Source organism: Pimephales promelas, chromosome 17 (assembly GCF_988280905.1).
Source record: "Pimephales promelas chromosome 17, fPimPro1.hap1.1, whole genome shotgun sequence".
NCBI classification, from domain to species: Eukaryota; Metazoa; Chordata; class Actinopteri; order Cypriniformes; family Leuciscidae; genus Pimephales; species Pimephales promelas.
In genome coordinates this window covers 13,888,642-13,908,945 of record NC_142785.1, presented here as the reverse complement: position 1 = coordinate 13,908,945, position 20,304 = coordinate 13,888,642, and the positions used below count along the sequence as shown (strand labels likewise).

At 36.1% G+C, this 20,304-nt stretch overlaps 1 protein-coding gene across 3 annotated transcripts in view; it reads right to left on the bottom strand.

Annotated features, from left to right (window-relative positions):
• Positions 1-1,851: 1,851 nt before the first annotated feature.
• drosha (drosha ribonuclease III) overlaps positions 1,852-20,304 on the bottom strand; it is a 35,767-nt gene continuing 17,314 nt past the window's right edge. For all 3 annotated transcript variants that reach the window (XM_039691285.2, XM_089121945.1, XM_089121944.1), the window contains 18 exons: positions 19,806-19,905; positions 19,420-19,527; positions 18,905-19,012; positions 18,115-18,253; positions 17,964-18,024; positions 17,700-17,759; positions 17,444-17,543; positions 16,867-16,969; positions 14,030-14,100; positions 13,224-13,268; positions 11,419-11,576; positions 10,075-10,180; positions 9,456-9,597; positions 9,101-9,183; positions 6,497-6,600; positions 3,046-3,138; positions 2,491-2,537; positions 1,852-2,151 (listed from right to left, as the gene is read on the bottom strand). In XM_039691285.2, coding sequence (XP_039547219.2) covers positions 2,036-2,151; positions 2,491-2,537; positions 3,046-3,138; positions 6,497-6,600; positions 9,101-9,183; positions 9,456-9,597; positions 10,075-10,180; positions 11,419-11,576; positions 13,224-13,268; positions 14,030-14,100; positions 16,867-16,969; positions 17,444-17,543; positions 17,700-17,759; positions 17,964-18,024; positions 18,115-18,253; positions 18,905-19,012; positions 19,420-19,527; positions 19,806-19,905 — 1,744 coding nt within the window. In that variant the 3' untranslated portion in view covers positions 1,852-2,035. The remainder of the gene's footprint in view (positions 2,152-2,490; positions 2,538-3,045; positions 3,139-6,496; positions 6,601-9,100; positions 9,184-9,455; positions 9,598-10,074; positions 10,181-11,418; positions 11,577-13,223; positions 13,269-14,029; positions 14,101-16,866; positions 16,970-17,443; positions 17,544-17,699; positions 17,760-17,963; positions 18,025-18,114; positions 18,254-18,904; positions 19,013-19,419; positions 19,528-19,805; positions 19,906-20,304) is intronic.

Sequence of the window (20,304 nt, the reverse complement as noted above, 5' to 3'; positions counted from 1 at the left end):
TCAATAATTCATATTATTTCACTTAAATACAAAATAATATCTCACAAAAGTACCTAGCGTGTCTCTGTCGCCCTATATAGCTCTATATGGAGCAAATTAACTGTTCCCTTGGGGTTTTTTTCTTCTTCAGTATGCATATATTTAAACATTATCATTTTTTATTAGCATTTTTAGTTTTAATATTGAGAATAGTTTAGGTTTGTATTTATACTGAAGTGTCAGTATAAGTGTCAGTATCTCGTGGCCTCAAGATACTAACTCTATCCTGAGGCCACGAGTTACTATCCTGAGGCCACGATATAGAATCTTGAGGCCACGAGTTACTATCTTGAGGCCACGAGATAGTATCTTGAGGCCACGATATAGTATCTTGAGGCCACGAGTTACTATATTGAGGCCACGAGTTACTATATTGAGGCCACGAGTTACTATATTGAGGCCACGAGTTACTATATTGAGGCCACGAGATAGTATCTTTAGGCCACAAGTTACTATCTTGAGGCCACAAGTTACTATCTTGAGGCCACGAGTTAGTACCTTGAGGCCACGAGTTAGTACCTTGAGGCCACGAGTTAGTACCTTGAGGCCACGAGTTACTATCTTGAGGCCACGAGTTAGTACCTTGAGGCCACGAGTTACTATCTTGAGGCCACGAGATACTATCTTGAGGCCACGAGTTACTATCTTGAGGCCACGAGTTACTATCCTGAGGCCACGATATAGAATCTTGAGGCCACGAGTTACTATCTTGAGGCCACGAGATAGTATCTTGAGGCCACGATATAGTATCTTGAGGCCACGAGTTACTATATTGAGGCCACGAGTTACTATATTGAGGCCACGAGTTACTATATTGAGGCCACGAGTTACTATATTGAGGCCACGAGATAGTATCTTTAGGCCACAAGTTACTATCTTGAGGCCACAAGTTACTATCTTGAGGCCACGAGTTAGTACCTTGAGGCCACGAGTTAGTACCTTGAGGCCACGAGTTAGTACCTTGAGGCCACGAGTTACTATCTTGAGGCCACGAGTTAGTACCTTGAGGCCACGAGTTACTATCTTGAGGCCACGAGATACTATCTTGAGGCCACGAGTTACTATCTTGAGGCCACGAGTTAGTACCGAGATAGTATCTTGAGGCCACGAGTTACTATATTGAGGCCACGAGATAGTATCTTGAGGCCACGAGTTACTATCTTGAGGCCACGAGTTACTATATTGAGGCCACGAGATAGTATCTTGAGGCCACGAGTTACTATCTTGAGGCCACGAGTTACTATCTTGAGGCCACGAGTTACTATATTGAGGCCACGAGTTACTATCTTGAGGCCACGAGTTACTATCTTGAGGCCACGAGTTACTATATTGAGGCCACGAGTTACTATCTTGAGGCCACAAGTTACTATCTTGAGGCCACGAGTTACTATATTGAGGCCACGAGTTAGTACCTTGAGGCCACGAGTTAGTACCTTGAGGCCACGAGTTAGTACCTTGAGGCCACGAGTTACTATCTTGAGGCCACGAGTTAGTACCTTGAGGCCACGAGTTAGTACCTTGAGGCCACGAGATAGTTATAATTAAATTTTTTTTGCCAAAGTGGGACTAGGGGGGGGGGGGTTCCGTATGAACCCAAAAAATAAATAATTCCCCATTTCCCCCCAATTCCTATGGAGGGCAAATTGACCTGCAAGGGAAGGATTGGTTACTATTTTTAATACAACCACAGATTAACACTCAATGTTTAAAACTGAAAGGAAAATTAATTTCGGGTCAAAATGACCCGAGGAGAGGATGATGTTTGACCTGGCAAAAATAACAATTCTGGGCTTCAGTATGCACACAATCAAACATATTAATGGTTTAGTTTATTTTATAATGTTTTTCTCTTTTTAAAACATATCAACAGTGTGAACTAGATTAACAAACAAAGCAGATTTATACACGAAACAACAACCAAGAAAGATAATTAAACCTGATGTTGAGCAACTCCCTTCCTATAAAATCCTACTTTTTTCTTTCACTTTCCGCTGCTCTACCCTTCATCACTATCTCTCTCCTGACGCTCACGCTCTCGTCTCATCTCCTTCAGTTCTTGACGGTACTTTCTTTCGATGAAGCGCTTCTGATGAGCCATCTGAGGAAAGTTATCTGCAGAAGACAAGAAAAAAGCATTTAAAATAGAAAATTTGCACTGTAACATTATTTCAGTTACATGTTTGCTACAGTGCACTTAAACCTAAAGTGTAATTTCTGCGCCACTAGCAGCACCAAATTATTGCAAAAGTAATTGCCTCTGCCCCAACAAACAGGTGTCAGTTGGCACAAGACACTATGGTATTTTTCACAAAACTGTAAATGGTTTTAAAAGAAACATTCTCATGTAAGAATGATTAACAGCTGTGATTATTAATATATAAGAACGATATATTAATGAGATATTAATATAAGAATGACAATGTTTAAGAAGCTTTTCACAAAATCACCCACATTTCTCCAGGGCATCCATGGCTGCACCCATCTCGGCTTGTTGAATGCTGTTGGGATAAAATGGAAAGTTATAAATGTTTAGTAGCTCAAACAATGGGTCATTACCATTCTACTGAAAGGATTACACCCAGGATTTGGATTTAATGACCCAAAGAATCTACGGTAGGGATCTTTATCCACTTTTTCTTGGAAAAATATTAAACATTGAAGGGAGGCCAAACATTTAAATGCATCTAAACACCAAATTCTCGATTATAGAGCCTCCAAACATGGCAAACTGATGACATGGTTTGCAATTAGAATGTTTTGCAAAGTATAAAGTTTTTGGCATTTGCCAATTGAGCTCACAAGATACAGGTAATGCCTGCCGCAGAAGCTGAGCGTATGCACATGTAGAAACAGTGCACATATTGTAATTCATATTACCTTTTTTAGTTGTTTGTCAGAAAGAATGATCTAGTGTCCAAAAGTTTTAATTTTGGCTGCCAACATTTATAAGAGGAGATACCCAGCAATGTAGCAATGAGGGTGAATATATGGGTGTATTATTAGTACCTGGGTCCTTTTCCACAGCCAATACGTTCACCTTTGAAATACACTGCCACTGTGTAGGTCCTGGCATGAGAGGGTCCAACTGTCTGAAGTGTTCTGTAAAACAAGATGAAGAGCATCACACTTGAGATGAGCCAAACCACTTATTGGAACTATTAAGTGGATTTGTAGTCACATTATTTTATTATTATATCAGAATAAAAAAAAAATTAAAAAAGAAGCCACGTAAGCCACGTAAACAAAGGCTATATTATAGATTCTTGTTGATGTTGTTCATTGAAGCTTATAGAGTAGAGTATTGTGAGAGATCAAGTTAGTGAGTGTCTGCATTTAGACATAGCATTTTCCTTCAGGTAAGTCCTATATTCATAATAAAAAAAATCCATTTGAATGTCTGCTGCGATATCTTGTCCTTTTAACAGTTAAGGGGTTTTCCCATGCCCTAGTCATTTGTCAGTTGCGTTCACAAGTTTGAGTCCTTTCATTGTAAATGTCTTCTCTACTGACTGACTCACTCAAAAAGACAGTTTTTGCCGCCATCTAAATTAATGGCCAAATAATGTATGTAACTTCTGTTGCTGTTTACAGTCGGGGACTATTTTTCCAGCGGAAGGAAGGCTTTTAATGATTTTTCTTCATGAAAGTTGCATAGATACGCACATATTTTTCAGCTTTAATATTTTTATTGTGTGGTAACCCTTTTACAAAAACAATAAGGTACTCAAGGCAAATGCTGTATTGTGAATAAGTCAGGGCAAGGCGTTGTTAGGCACGACTCATACCATATTTTAGCTCAATACACAGTAGCTGGCCAGATCAGACTGCTGTTGACCATTTCCACCAATGATTCAGTCAGATCGATCTTTAGTTAAGGCCTGTAGATGATTATATGTTTCATATAGAATGCGATAGACATGTGATCTAGGAAATGCCTGTATGGTACCTCACACATTTTATAACTCTATTTATACAATTCAGTTAAATTTAATTCAGTTCAATATTCTTCTATATAATTGAATCTAAACTTTATTGTTGCAGGATGGATGCCTCTTCAAACACTGACTTGTAAGAAAAGGGGTAACAAAAACAAAAACAAAAAAAAAAGGAACAACTTCTCAATGTTAACTATATTACCAAAGAACTCTTTATATAAATTTGAATATGCAAGTGTATAACTTTATCCCACATACCCAGTATAGCAAGATTTCTCTAGGTCCACTTTGGAGGTTACCTCAAACCTTAATCAAACAGACCTGAACAAACTAATCAAGGTCTTCGGGTTTACTGGAAAGTTACAGGTAGGTGAGTTTGATCAAGGTTGGAGCAAAACTCTACAAGAAAGTAGACCTCCAGGGCCAGAGTTCAGAACCCTTTCAGTATAGTCAGTCACATAGCGATATACTATATAGCAAGTCTCAAGTCTCCAGAGATGTTTGATTAGGTTCAAGTCTGGGCCACTTTCATAGTTGTTATCCTGTTGGAAGTTAAATTTCTGAACCAGTTTCTGGCACTCTGGACCATGTTTTCATTAATATCTCAGTAATGCTGCTGAATACAGAAAAATACAGTGAAAAACTAAAAAACACCCACAGACAAATGCTACACCACCATTCTTCACTTCTGGGATCATATTGCAAATGTGATATGTCTTATGGGAACCAGGCACAGCTCGACGACTCAAATCGAGAATCCAAAAATCTTATTCTCAGATTCCAAGCGGGATTTCATTTTTATTACGGAGTAGAGGCTTCCAACTGGCCACTCTGCCTTACAGCCTGGATTGATGGATCGTTGCAGAAATGGTTGTCCTTCTGCAAGGTTCTCCCATCTCGATGCATGAACTCTGGAGCTCAACCAGATAGACCATCAGATTATTGGTCACCTCTTACCATGGCCCTTTTCTTATAATTGTTTGGCTGGACGACTAACCCAAGGAAGAGTCCTGGTCCATCCAAACTTCTTCTATTTAAAAATGACGGAGGCTGCTGCGTTATTGGGAAACTTCAATGCAGCAGAATTTTTTTGTAGCCTTCCTCAGATCTGTGCCTCTACACAATGCGGTCTCTGAGCTTTGCAGTCAGTGCCTTTGACCTTGTGGCTTGGTTTTTGTTCTGATATGCATTTTCAACTGTTAGACCTTATATAGACAGGTATACACTTTTTCAAAGTGTAGAAACATCTCAAAGGTAATCCTGAACAATGGGATTTTATTACAAGTGTAGCAAAGGTCTTGAGTACAGATTCAGTTTCTTCTTTCTAATACAAATTTGCAATTAAAGTTTCACAAATCAGTTTTTTGCTGTCATTTTGGGCTATGGAGTGTAAATTGAAGTGGAAAAAACAGCATAAGGCTGCAACAAAAATGTGGAAAAAATGAAGGGGTTTGAATAATTTTGCATGGCACGGTGTTTATATAGACCAAATGTGCTAGTATCATGTTTCTCCTGTGCAGCAGGATGCTGTGTGAAAATGCAGGACCTGGGGCCTCATGTACAAAGACTTGCGTTGAATTCATACTAAAACATAGCGTACGATCAAAGCTGTAAATGTGCGTACGCACAAAAAAAAAACAGATGCATGAATGTCTGCGTACGAAGGATCCCACGCATATTCTCTTTGTACATCCCAATTAACGTAAAATTGAGCGCACATGCACGAGCACAACGCCCCACCCAGTCTCCTCCCTCAATTAAATTAATTTAAATATGGTAATAGTCCAATTTGGCAAAAGAAACCTGCAAGGAAATGGCTAAAGAAACCTGCAAGAAATGAAATTCCACTGAAAATGTTTTCTATGTGAATATATGTGAAAGTGTAATTTATTCCTGTGATCAAAGCTGAATTTTCAGCATCATTACTCGTCTTCAGTGTCACGTGATCCTTCGGAAATCACTCTAATATGATGATTTGATGATCAAGAAACATTTATGATTATTATCAGTGTTGAAAACAGCTGTGCTTCTGCTTCATATTTTCATGGAAACCGTGATATAGTATTTTCAGGATTCTTTAATGAATAAAAACTTAAATCAAACACATATAGAAATCTTATAATCGTTTTTAACATTATAAATGCATGTACGGGCACTTTTAAACAAATTCAATATGTCCTGGCTGAATAAAAATATTACTTTCTTTTTTTTTTTACCTTTACTGACCGAAATAATGAAGTTTATTTTTTATTTCCTAGTAAAGCCAACGCTGCCATTGCTAGACGGGTTTGCACATGCTTTATGTTCTTACTTAATTGCATAGAATATTTTAATAAGACTCAGGTGTTTTTGTATGTACGCAGTGTTGATACATGAGGCCCCTGTTGACCTGGGATTTGCATTCTCTGTATTCCTTTTCAGATACTATTTGGGCTCACAGTAAAACTTTTAAAACAGATAATCAAAGGTGGAAAGAGATAAAGAGGTGAATCAAATGATTTTTACAGACAGAAGCTTCTTACTTATATAAAGGAATGTCTGGCTCTTTGCCCTCTGTCCGCAAGGTTAAACAGCACTGCTGTAGCTGTGATTTTGGATCATTCCAGTCCTGGTTCAAGATGAACTCCTGAAACAATAATTAAACTGGTCAAAAAGCAGTACACAAAACAACCACAAGATACAGCAGTTATTTTAGGACAGAAGCAAACACTGACTGTACATGTCCACTGGCACAGAGCTGAAGACTTTGAGTAGGTTTCTTCCGTGCCAGAATAGTTTTTGTGTAGGCTAAGACCAGAAACATCTCATGGTGAATTCCTATAGACCAATCTAAGTGTCTACAAACTTTGCAGTGTATGCGTAGTAAGAGCAAGTCGGTTTAGTGTTGCTGTGTGTCTATGCAAGCGAGTAGCAAGCTGACCCAAAAGTTCAATGAAGAATTGTCACTGGGTGCAATTAAAAATTTTCTTTAAAGATCACTTTTTTATTTTATGTTGACTTTTTACTTTAATCACAGTTCATATTTACAGGGTCTTTTTCCCCAACGACAAGTGCTGGGGTAATTTTTCAGGGGTAATTTTTTACTTTTAACTTGACAGTGTCTTAAAAATGTGTTCACAGCAATAGACCATGACAATCAAAAAACAGTCAGGTTAGAATACAATACCATGTCCTGTGTAAACGGCACTTTATTTCAGTTTTTTGGGGAGTTTTATGAGTGGAGCTGTGAATCTTTGGGTAAACAGTAAAACGATTCAATTTGCGATTTACAGGTTTTTGATTTGATTCAAGTACGATATTAGCAAATTCAGAACGATAAGATCCAAGACGATTCTCAGTGAGATTCAATGCGATTCGATAAACAATTTGATTTCGCCATTTTTTAAGTGCATTCATAAAATTATTTACTGCTTCCCCTAACTTGGTCAGGGTGCGAATTACACCGCGACCGTCATGTGGTCAGAGAGTGAGGTGCATTGTTGTTGGTTCATGTTAGTTCTTGAAAATGCTATATATGTCTTTAACAGCCACTGAAGTTAGGTATATGCAGAAATGTACATAAAACAAGTTCAAATTATGTAGACCCGCCCCTTTCCATTGCTGCACTAATTGTACAACTCCCTCCCCTTTTCAATGCTGCACTAATTGTGTTGTCTTCCAGTAGAGCCCGACCAATAAAGGATTTTGAAGGCCGATACCGATACAAATATAAAAATTAGTTGGTTTTAAAATCCTATATTCCAATATATCGGGCGATATTTTTATAATTTTGTTTTTTTTTTCAGAAACGTGCAACAAAACATTAACAGATTTCCCTAACATTAGTTATTTGTAGTTATGTATGAGTTTTAACTAAAATAATATGATAAAGCATTTTAAAAAGAAACTTGTTTCTTTTATTGTCGCAACAGAACAGAGGAACCAAAGATCATTAATGTTCTATCAATGACAATGGATAACGTCATACTGCAAATTGTAAAGCATACATTTTCAATATAACAGGCCGAGGAGAGATGATATGTCTCATTGCTATAACTGTCACGTGCTATTAAATAAATACTTCAGTCACATTGACAGTCAACTACACAACTCCAACACTCATGACATGGTTTAAGCCTGTTTCGTCCATTTTTATTTTATTTTTGAAATATTCATTTATTGGCCATTATAACTGCTGATACCGATAGTTTGGAAAATGCCTAATATCGGCCGATAATATCGGCCTGCCGATATATCGGTCTGGCTTTGTCTTCCAGTTTGTATTTCCACGGCATGAAGGTAAGATCTAACGGTTTTATGAATGAGCCACTAATTTTAAAGCCTTCCTGGTCTCCTGACATTTGTTATGACATCCGCTTTAATCATTACAATGCTCATGATAACTTTAGTTAACTCTACAATAAGTAAATCCACTTCACTAGCTAAATACTCTTCGACAGCACTGCCATAGAAATATAAAAAAGCTACCGCAAAAACAGAAGTTCAACTTCAAACACAAAATTCTAAAGATAGCTGGATGCTTGTTTATCTGCCCATAAGGCCTTTAGTCTACATTGCCTTATTACAGTGTTCCAGATGCATAAATACTTACATGGATAGACTACCCAAGTATATCACACACTTTTCCAACTATTCCTAAACTAACTTTCTTTACTGAATAGTAAGAAAAACCCTCTTTGTTCTCTTTCTCTGGCATGTCTTCATTTGTGATTAAAAGCTTAGTGCATTATTCTTAAAAAAGTATTAAAATAAAATAATGGATAGTTCCAGTTCTTGATTATGATTGGTTGAGCCACATTCAAAGCAGATTACTCTACAAATGCTTTCATTTACACAGAACATTTCATAACATGTCTATGCATGACGTGAGGTTCTTTATCTTATTTAAAAAAAAAAAAAAATACTATCGTTTTTTACTTTTCCTTTCTACCGGCCAATGATGAATCTGAAATAAAATGTGCCAGGTGTCTACTGTTGCTATCAACATTTTTCTTGTATGACTGAAAGATTGAAACAAAAGATTTCAAATCATAAGGCTGAGCTACAAATAAGTGCAAACGTGTGATATGGGTGAAAAACATCAAGTATCCTGATTCTTTGTTCATCTCCAAATAAGTTTGCCATACCTTGAGTCGTGGGAAGAAGCAAACATTCATAAATGTGTGCACAAACTCCAGATCTTTATCGATGTAAAGAGCTGCAATGAATGCTGAGGAGAAGAAAAAAAAAGAAGTCTTAGTGATATAGACAAGTATATTTGGAATACTAAACAAAATATCAGTCCTTGCATAAAATCATTTATATAATAAATAATGAAACCTTCTGTTGGACTGCTGGGATTTGTAAGGATTTAACTCCTTTTAATTTTACTTTTTGTTGCTGTGATAATTATTATTTATAGTAAAATGTTCATATTTTTTCTTAACATTGAATGCAGATATTTGCAAGGGAGCTTTGATTTTAGTGTCATGTCATACTTACACTCCAGCAAGTCGGCTAAAGTCTTGGTCCGCAGTGCAACAGGCCGTTTGGTCTTGTCGTTGGTGATGGCATATTCCTGCATGCCCAATTCCTCTGCAACCTTTGCCTGAGTCCGGTTATTCACCAAAGAGCTGCGCAGGAGCTAAAAATCACACAAATCAACACAATTTATACTTTAACTGACTCAACAGATCTCATCATCTTGATTATATCATTCCCCAACACATTCTGTGGTGTTGTCCGCCTCTGTTCTGGGTGGGATGGCCAACCAGTGACGAAAGTGGCTGGATTTATTTTGTATTATATAGTATAGGAGACCAGGGAGTTTGTTAGCACAGGATTCACATATGTACAATTTAAAAACTATGGTAGATGGATGTAGATTCCAATCACGGTTTCCTCTAACATCACTTATGATGTTGAGCCTCGTAAGATGGTGTACATTTCCTGTTTTAAAACCTTGTTTCATTCCTGAATGAATCTGCAATTTTTTAACATTGCCAGCCACTGCCAGGGTTTTTGTCCCTTTTCACAATATTTTCATGGCCCCAGAATATTTTTTTTGTATGGCTCTATATCAGCACGGCAGTGAATTGTACCAGATGATGGATATACTCACTGTCAAATGTCCTTCATGATGGTCTGGGAAGTGGATGAACAGATATTCAGTTGCCACCAGCTGCATGATAGAATCTCCCAGGAACTCCATCCTCTGGTTGTGGCCTCTGCAGACACATACATTAGACAATAGATAGCTCTAGTCAATAGATAACTAATAGGGCTGCATGATATAGAAGAAAAATGCAATATGGGTTAACACGTTAAATAATGCGATATTCGATTTACGATACAATAATGCTTTTAAATTTAAATAAATTAAATGTATATTTAAATATACTATATAAATTAAATATACTTCATTTATATATAAATTATATAACCATCACATATTTTTCATATTCTTTATGTGAGAAGAAAGCATCTCTTCAACTTCTGAAAGTGAACAAGAGTGTTTTACTGTAGCATTAGCTACATAAAAAATAAGCATAATTTTTACATCAGTGTAAACCAGGGAGTTTATGGTTTCAGGTAGGCCGACATTAGGGTTATTTAGCAACAGAAATTGAATTAGCTACAAAAGTTATTCTATCAAGAGCAGTAAGTGATTTTCTCAATGTTAATCAAACAACAACAGACAACATTCACGTTATATTCACAATAAAACAAAGCTATGACCGCTTCACCTAATGGTTCTATGCATCACTATCACTACACAACACCCCAAGCACTCACTCTTAGCAATGCCAACATATATTCTCATTGATGTTGTTCATTGAAGCTTATAGGAGTACAGTATTGTGAGAGATCGAGTAAGTGAGTTTTAGCATTTACAGTAGACATAGCATTTCCCTATATTCGTAATAAAGAAACCATTTGAAAGTCCACTTTTTCAAATGTATGCCCTCATTTCAAATTTATGCCCTCAAAAAAAAAAAAAAAAACTCAGGACCCCCTCGAAAACGAGATGTTATATCTCAAGGGGCTATCCTTCGAATAAATTTCAAATTTCAATATCTTGTCCTTAACAGTTAAGTGGCTTTTCAGTGCCATGACATGCAAGTCATTTGTCATTTGCGTCTCGCTTTTCCGTGTTAGTTTCAGTCCTTTCAATATAAAAGTCTTCTCTACTGACTAACTTAAAGACAGTCTTTGCCGGCATCTAATGGTGAAATAATGTAACTTCTGTTGCTATTCGCTTTGCCAAACAATGCCCTTGTGGTGCCAACATACAGCACCGTCTTTGGCGGTGATCTGGAATTCACAGAACCACGTTTACATACGTAACCAGCGCTTTGAAGCCAAAAGTAAGGTGTATTAGTAAGGTGTGTACCTAATAAAGTGGCCAGGTGAGTGTTCATTATATACATTATATCATTACAAAGTCCCAGATGCACTGACTCACAGGGTGAGGTGGTTGAAGCCCACTGTTCGCAGAGTGAAGGCCCGTGCGAGGAGACGGACATGAGTGAACAGCACTCCAATGGCGTCCTCAAAACTAGTGAGTTTCTGCAGAACTGGAGACGACTCGATCAACTGCCTGTCTGTCAGTGTCTCCTGCACCTAAACATACAACAGAACATGAAGGTTAAGCTTTCATGCATTAAATAAACTGAACTACTTCATTAATACAATGAACGTTACAGTTTTCTGGCAACACTTTATCATAATCTTTCCCTTATTCCCTTATTCTTTACTTGTCTCCCTAAGGACTAATTTCTCCTTAGGGAGACAAATAAAGATACTCTGACTCTGACTTTCATTAGTTAACATTATTTGATGTATTAACTAAAATGAACAAGCAATGAGCAGTACATCTGTTACAGTATTCATTAATCTTTGTTAATGTTAGTTAATATAAATAGAGCTGTTCAGATTGTCCTTGTTAGTTCAGAGTGCATTAACTAATGTTAACAAATAAAACTTTAGATTTTTATAACGCATTAGTAAATATTGAAATTAATATTAACTACGATTAATAAATGCAGAAGTATTGTTCATTCTTAGTTCATGTTAAATAATGAGCCTTTTGTAAAGCGTTACCAGTTTTATTTAAAACAGCTGAAATGTCATTAGTTTATAATAAAACTTCAGTTCTATTTCTTTTTTGTTGGTTTCAATTCATGTTTGAAACCCATTAGACTTCATTCATCTAATATGTGTTAATTTTTTGTCCATGCATTAAAAGTTTAGGCAATCAACATTTTCAAGCTTTAAAAATTTTTTTATTTTCCTGTGCATCAAGCATGAATATTTGAGATTCAATTTGGGTTTCCTCACAAGATTTGGATTTTACCGCTCAATTCATTTGGACTAAGGAGTACAATGTTTTTATGTACTTTTTGAAGCTTGAAAATTTTGCCTGCATGGATTTTCAATGGATTGACAAACATGATTAAAGAATATTAAACATATATTTTGTTCTTCAAAGATAAATAAAAAACCTTATGAGTTTAGAGCGACAAGAGGGTCAGTAAATTACGACAATTTTAATTTTGTAAAATTAAACTGCCTTTAAATTGCCCTGCACAAATAAACATTAGGAAATATTTTAACAATATATAAAAACATTATTATTAATGTAAGAGCAGGAACAGCCATTTTGAACTTAAATGTTTGAGGCTTCTGGTCTCAGCCACTTCCAGTTATTGTATCTGTACAAACAAGAATGCATTATGCTGCTTGATTTTGCAAAGTGTTATTTGTAATCATGGTTTAAAGGACAAGTTTGGTATTTTACACTTAAAGACCTGTTTTAAGATCGTTTCTGATGAAATAGAACGTTTAAAATATGAACGTATATACGTTTAAAACGTTTAATATTCGGACAAATGCTGCTGGCCCGAGAATTTTCGGTTTCTGTGGTTGCACCCCCCACCACCACAATGGTTGCATAGGAGCACTGGAACAATCCTTCATAAAATATATTAAACTTTAGTTTACAAAGATGTTTTTTTTTTTTAAATGTTAACCGTTCTATTTCATCAGAAACAATCTTAAAACAGATCATTAAGTGTAAAATACCAAACTTGTTCTTTAATTTATTTATCTTAAACAAACACACTGGTTTGTAGCACAAATATTTTTACCATTTACTGCACTTTGTTATTTTTCTAGATATTTTCCCAAGTGTCTGATGAATGTGTATTTATGCGTTTTACACTGGTGCATGACAAACAGACAAACATTCAAAATCAAGTCTGCTCACACCTGTAAAGGATGAGGTGGGTAGTTGAGCCAAACATCCCTCAGGTCCTGAAAGACAAAGAGAGGAAATTAACTGAATAAAAGACGACATAGTGCACTTGAGAAGAATCTGAGTACACAGTATGAGGAACAATTCAGACTTCTATGACAAAACATTAAACACATGCTGGAATAAAGGTTGAGTCATGGACTAATTCCTAGTTTTATTACTAGTTTTTCATAACAAATGCTATAGTTAAAAAAAGGAAAAAAGTTAACATAGGCCTAAGCATGGTAATGAGGAGCCATCAGTGGTCTTGCCTGCAGGCTAATTGTCTCCTTATAAAAAATTGATATGGTTAACAATTACAAGAACGGTTACTTCTTCATAAGGCCAAGTCCAAGTTAAAATCAAGACTCAAGAGCTTTAAAAGTATGGATCTTCTAGAAATTGACTAAACAATTGGTTTTCCCCAGTTGTGCACTGTGTCCTGCTAATAATGAAAGATATTAGGAAAAACCTGCTTTCAGATATCCCAAGAGATGACAGGAAATTTTAAGTAAAGATAGTTTGACTTCCCACGGCCCTTTGTAAAAAAAAGATATTGTTAACTATACGCTATTACTTTATTGCATTTCTGTTATCAACCAACTTCCCATGTGTGGACCATTTTGCAAAAACAAACAAATAAACCCAGGGACCCTGTTAAACGGTTCACACTTCAACCCCCCAATGTTCAAACCAAAACTACGGAAATACAAGTTTACAAATGTTTGTTTTTAATGCAAACCATGTTTAGCCCTACAAACACATACACGAAACAACTCACCTCACTGTTGAACAGCAGTCTCCCAAAGAGTAGTTTGGCTTCCTTTAAGCCACCTTCTAGGTAAACGGCCCCTAAAAAAATAAAACAGAAGAAATACTGATTTACTAAAAAAAAAAAAAGGAGTCATTTTGTGCTAAAGCAAATCAAATTTGAGATCAAATAGAGTTCACATTTACTCAAACAAAAATTAAACAAATACACTACTGTTCAAAAGTTTGGGATATATATATATTTTTTAAAGAAATTATGCATTTATTCAGCAAGGACACATAACATTGATCAAAGTGAACAGAGACACTTGATGATGATGATAAGATTTTTATTTCAAATAAATCATCCTAAAAAAATAAAAAAAAGACAAGTAACACAAGCATTTTAACTGTGAAAAATAATACAATTATGAGTAGCAAATCCGATTCTATTTTATACGGTTTTTATTAGATCTGGTATTAGAATGTTTCCTGAAGAACTGGAATTGCTTTGTATTGAAATAATATTTTACTGTTAACATAAACACTGATTTTTTGACTATTTCTGACCAAATAAATACAGTCTTGGTGAATATAAAACAATCTTATTTCAAAAAGTATAGATCTAAAATGAAGCAACAAGCCCGGTGAAGCCGTGATTCAGAACAGCTAGGGGGGTTGTTAGCCACGGGTCCACGACGCGGAGCGAAGTGCCAAAAAAAACCCTTAGCTTTTCTAAATTCACTGTAAAACATGACTTCAAGGGGCTTATTGCTTTTATAAAATGGGTACTCCATAGAAATATTCATTTTTATATTTATTTTATTCATAAAATAAACACCAGGAACAAAAAATGTAAAGTTATAACACATTTATTCCTCCGTCAAGCAACACGTGCAGCAACCGGCAGCAACAAAGAATCACAAACAGCAGTTGCGCAGTAAAACTAATGTAATGCGGTCACAGGTGTATGTTTGTTGAGTAATTTACAACGGCTTCGAATACAGCTTAACCAATCAGAATCAAGGATCGGAACTATCCGTTTTATAAGCTACAATTTAAAAATTCTGTCAAAATCTTATATTACTTTGCTCTGGAAATGACGTCACTATCTTTTAGTTCTTTTAGATTAATTCAATAAAGACTGCTTCTAACTCATCCAAACTTAAACAGCAGTTCTGTATATATATAATGTGTGTAGATTACAAATTAAACCAATAAGTGTTGTTAACCTACCGGTAATGTAAAACCTACCTAACATATACAGCTAGTAATTTTAAGTAATTAGCTTATGCATAAACAAATGTGAACAAATACAACCTTACGGTAAAGGGTTACTACAAGTTTTAGGCTTAAATTAAATACCACATTTGCTGTAATGAATAATTAATAATCATTTATAGAAGAAATGTCTGCTATTAGTAATTGGACAACATTATATTAGAAGTTCCCATCAGGTTTTAGTGGAAAATTGTAGGCTGTGCTATAATAGGCGCTTTTCCACTGCATAGTACGGTTCGGTTCGGTTCGGTACGGCTCACTTGTGGTGCTTTTCCACTGCATGGTACGGTACAGTACGGTTCGCTTCAGGTCGCTTTAAATGGTACCTGGTCTGTTGAGGTTCCAAGCGTACCGTACCGATACTAAAATGTGACGTGAAACACTGCAGATCACTGATTGGTCAGACAGAATCGTCACTACCAGCGTCACTACTAGCGTCATTGGATTTGCGACACGAGACACTTTTTTAGCAGTATTTTTGTTTTGCTGCCATCAGCCTCATTTTAAACACATTTTTCCGTCTAGCAGTTAAAAACAACCACATACCGAGAATCAGGAACACCATCCCCTCGATAGTCTCCATTGTTCCTGTGTTGTGGGTTTGAAAATGTGGTGCTTTTAAGATGATGTCATGGCAGTAGAGGCGCGCGCAAATAACGATCAGTCCCACACACTTTGAAGGGGTACTACTGCGGTGGAAACGAAAAGCGATCCGAACTGTTCCGCGCCGAGTCGAAGCGTACCGTACTATGCAGTGGAAAAGCGCCAAATCAGTTCTGACTTGATCAGTTGATATATTTTCTAGAACTATCTAGCTGGCACTTCAATCAACCACCAGTGAAGTGGGTTTCAATCCTCGTTCAACAGCTCTGTTGTTCGTATGTCTCTTATTTAACACACCTGATTCAATATATCAGGGTATTAGGTAACTTAGACTATGTTCAGACTGCAGGCAAAAGTGTCCCAAGTAGACGCTAGGTAGAGATAAGGTTTTTCTTTCTTTCCATAACAGCACAAACCACATGAATCTGATCTTTTCAATTCTGATTTGGGTCACTTCTACATGTGGTCCTAAATCAGATACAGGTCTGATGTTTTGCAATGTGACCTCAGGCTCAGTCTGAACAATCATACTGGAATTCATGCGACTCTAGATCAACATTCGTCACAATTCTGCACACATTTTACATACTGGTAGTGGAGAGATGGTGAGCTGTAATATTAATAGATATTTCACAGAGAACTCTATACAAACAAAAATGTACGGAAACACTGTACGAGAAAAACTTCTCATCCTCGTTTGTGTCCTCCTTATTGTGGGCGCACATCACCTTATATATGAACACGTAAATATTGATTTTAGTAAACTCAGTTCTCTCTTCAATATAATTCCATGCTGCGTGCAGTCTTTGTTATTTTTCTTTTGCGTGTGAAAGTCATGCTCAGGATCGTGACCTGTTCAGACTCGAAGCGGATACTGGCCACATTTAATAAAAAACCATGAACAGCCAAATAATAAGAGAGACAGTCAGATAAGAGAGACAAACAAAATGTGCAGAACGATGACATGCATGAGAAAGCACTTACCTATCAGGGCTTCAAAACAGTTTGCCATAGCATGTCGCAGGTCTGACTCTCGGCAAAGGTCAGGGCCATGAGCATATAACATGAACCGATCCAACTCCAATTTCTGGGGATCCAAAACAACGATAAAGCTTAAATAAACACAAATATGAAATTATGTGCTAAGATCTAATTCTAGCTTAATCTAAACCCTGTCTGTAAAACCAGGCCTTAAGGCCATTCCACACTGAGTCCGACATTTGCATCTGAAATTTTCGCACGTTAAAAAATAAATACGACCTCACGTTATGTCAATCACGCTTGCACACTGCCTCTAAAACTTTCGTCCGTCATAAAAAAATCGGATCGGGTTCGATTTTCTGTGTTTTTCGCATCCGTAGTAAGCAATTTGAATGGTGTTTTAATGGTGTATTGACAATTCAGAGCCACCGAATCACAAATACGAAAAAACGCATAAGAAAATTTCAGACTCAGTGTGCAATGGCCTTTTCAGTGTGTCTGTTTCGAGAGAGACTTAACGAACACACTTATTACACTTTCTTTACAAAAGCATAGTTTTGAACATCTAGTAAACAGTCACCTTAGCCAGCATAGCAAGATGCTGATTCTGAACGATTGCTGTGCGATATGTGGCGAGTCCTCCCTCCTCCAGACTTGGGAACAGGTAGTAGAGATGCACACTGGAAAAGAATGTAAGCTTAGTAGAAAGTAAGAAAAAAAGTAACGAAAGACTGCGATTGCAATCTGTGCAACAGCTCTGAAAACATAAAGTTAAACTCAGTGAGACATGCTCTATATAGCGACAGATATTATAGCAATGGTGAAAGAGATCTCACCTGGTCAGGAACTCAACAACTGCATCACCAAGAAACTCCAACCGCTCATTGTGATTGATTCTGTTAAGGAGAGACAGATCGTACCTTTACAAAATCCAGTTATTAAAATCGTTATACTGCTTTTTCATGGACAAACTGTACAAATTTGATTTTTCATAAATGCACACTAAATGTACAAAGTTACAACAAATAAATTACTTCCAAAAAAACAAACAAAAATTGTTTATATATATATATATACTAAAATAAAAATAAACCACAAACCTGGAGGGTGATGGGTCATCCTGGCCCAATCGTGACATAATATTGATTAAGGTGTTGATTCCTAATGGAAAAGGGACCGAACAGTCAGTAGAGTAGGAATTCTTCAAAAACATGCTCTCACTCACATACATGATCAGAGAAATTTGCAAACCTTTTTTCCTCATGTACATATGATGCACTTTCCGGTCTCCATATTTGGGCTGGCGTATGCCACAGTTGGACAGAGAGTTGCGAGCATGGTCAGGATTCATCCCAAAATTAAGATGATGACTGGGGTGAGTCATTGCCAACTTAGCAAGAAAGAAAAGCAAAAGAGAAACAAAGTGAGAATTATAATACATAAAGTGAATCAACAGAGGGTGTGTGGCATAATTAATGTTTATGACCATTAAACACTACATGGCTACGTGCTAAAACATAGTTGTAATTACATTGATCCTGCAGAACAGTTTTTGGTTCTTAACACGTTGTTGTGTGTTTAGTTCAAATACAAAACTATGACACCTACATATTTTAAGATGTCAGTGCAAGATTCTTTCAGGTAAAACAACTCAAACATGCATTTTAGTCCAAGGGTATTTTTATAGTCTACCAAAGACTTACACTGTCAAGAAAACAGCAAATACAGCACTATTTTGTATTTTAACACTGCTAATGTAATGTTACACTTATTAAAAAAAAATTAATAAGTGTAACCACTGGCCTGGCATGCATAATACACAGTTTTTATCATTTTGACAACATTGTTGCCTGTAGCGAAAAACACAAAGGATGTTTTTTTTCACTTTTAGTACATCGCTGTCATGTAAACATACCATAAGCACCATTTTGTAGAAGGATATAATGCCCAAGAACTATGACATTTTCCTGGACATGCTAAAATACAGACAGTATTACAGGAAGAAAAGCAACCCTACAAAAGTCTTTACACTTTCTCTCACCTGAAGCAAGCATCGTTCCTTGAAAACGTAACCGATCAGCTTGTCCAAATGCATCAGGCACTGGTGGTAGCGGATGTGGTGGGTGAGAACTGGAAGCATCATGGCATGCTGCAAAAAAAAGCAAAACCTAAAGTCTGAACACTCTTAAGACAACAGCATGTGTGAGAAAAAGTGTTTTGCACATCACATTAAATCTCTACAATAAAACATAATAATAAAATATTATAATATTATAAATATTATAATATGGACACAAATATTTGGCCCAGATCATTATTTATGTGATTTGATTAAAATATTTAGTGCACTAATTTAAATATCGCTAAATATTGATTTGTTTTAATCACTATTCACCATTTATAAAAAAGAAAAAAGTGACTGATAAAATCACTGTTTATATTAAATATCTTAAATTCGAATGAACAGTTTTAAATTCAAGTTTATCTGGAGAAAAAAATTAAAGTTTGATTTTGACATCCCTAGCTCACACACTGTGTGGGAGTGTGTGTATATACCTGGCAGACATCAGAGCGAATACCAGTCTTCCAGAAACCCTGACTGCTGAGCTCCACTGTGACCTCCCTTCTCATCGTATTCTTCTGCCTGATCTTCTGCAGGGCTTCCTGTAAATTACAGTTTTTGGACACAGTATTCACACCATTAAGACAATGTACTTACACTTCCCCAAACTTCTGGACTAAAAACTCTTGTCACTCTTCAAACAGCTCAAGTAATTCATGCACAGCCTTGATGTGTTTTTTTGTTTTTGTTTTGTTTTTAAAGAATTTCTATTTAGTAAATCATGCTACCCTTCCATCATGGCAATATTTATTATGTGAATGCGTCTGTCACTTTAGCTATTTCTAAATACATAAACAGCACATGCATTGCAGACACTTACCTCCCTTTGCGTTAACTTCTGTTTGTCAATTTGTTTAACCTTCGGGCTGTTGGCCAGCAGGTGCCGCAATTTCACGTAACTCTTCCACAACTTTTGATACCTGCAATGAAAGCAGTCTGTAGTATTTAATCTATTTCATAATTACATTATTCATGATACTTCTGGGCAAAAAACAGCCAAGCATTTATATATATATATATATATATATATATATATATATATAAAAATATATATATATATTCAAACTAATATCAACTAACTGTTGGATTAAGGATAAACAATTAATCAAAATAAATGGAAATGGTACGGCTTAGTGAAATTATAAAATTATACTTCTAGGCAACTATTTTATAAAATAAATAAAAGTGCTCGCTGTAGGCTATACAGACAGTAAAATAAATACTAGGCTATGAAATAATTTTAAGCACAGCTGCTTTTATATATATATATATATATATATATATATATATATATATATATATTTTTTTTTTTTTTTTTT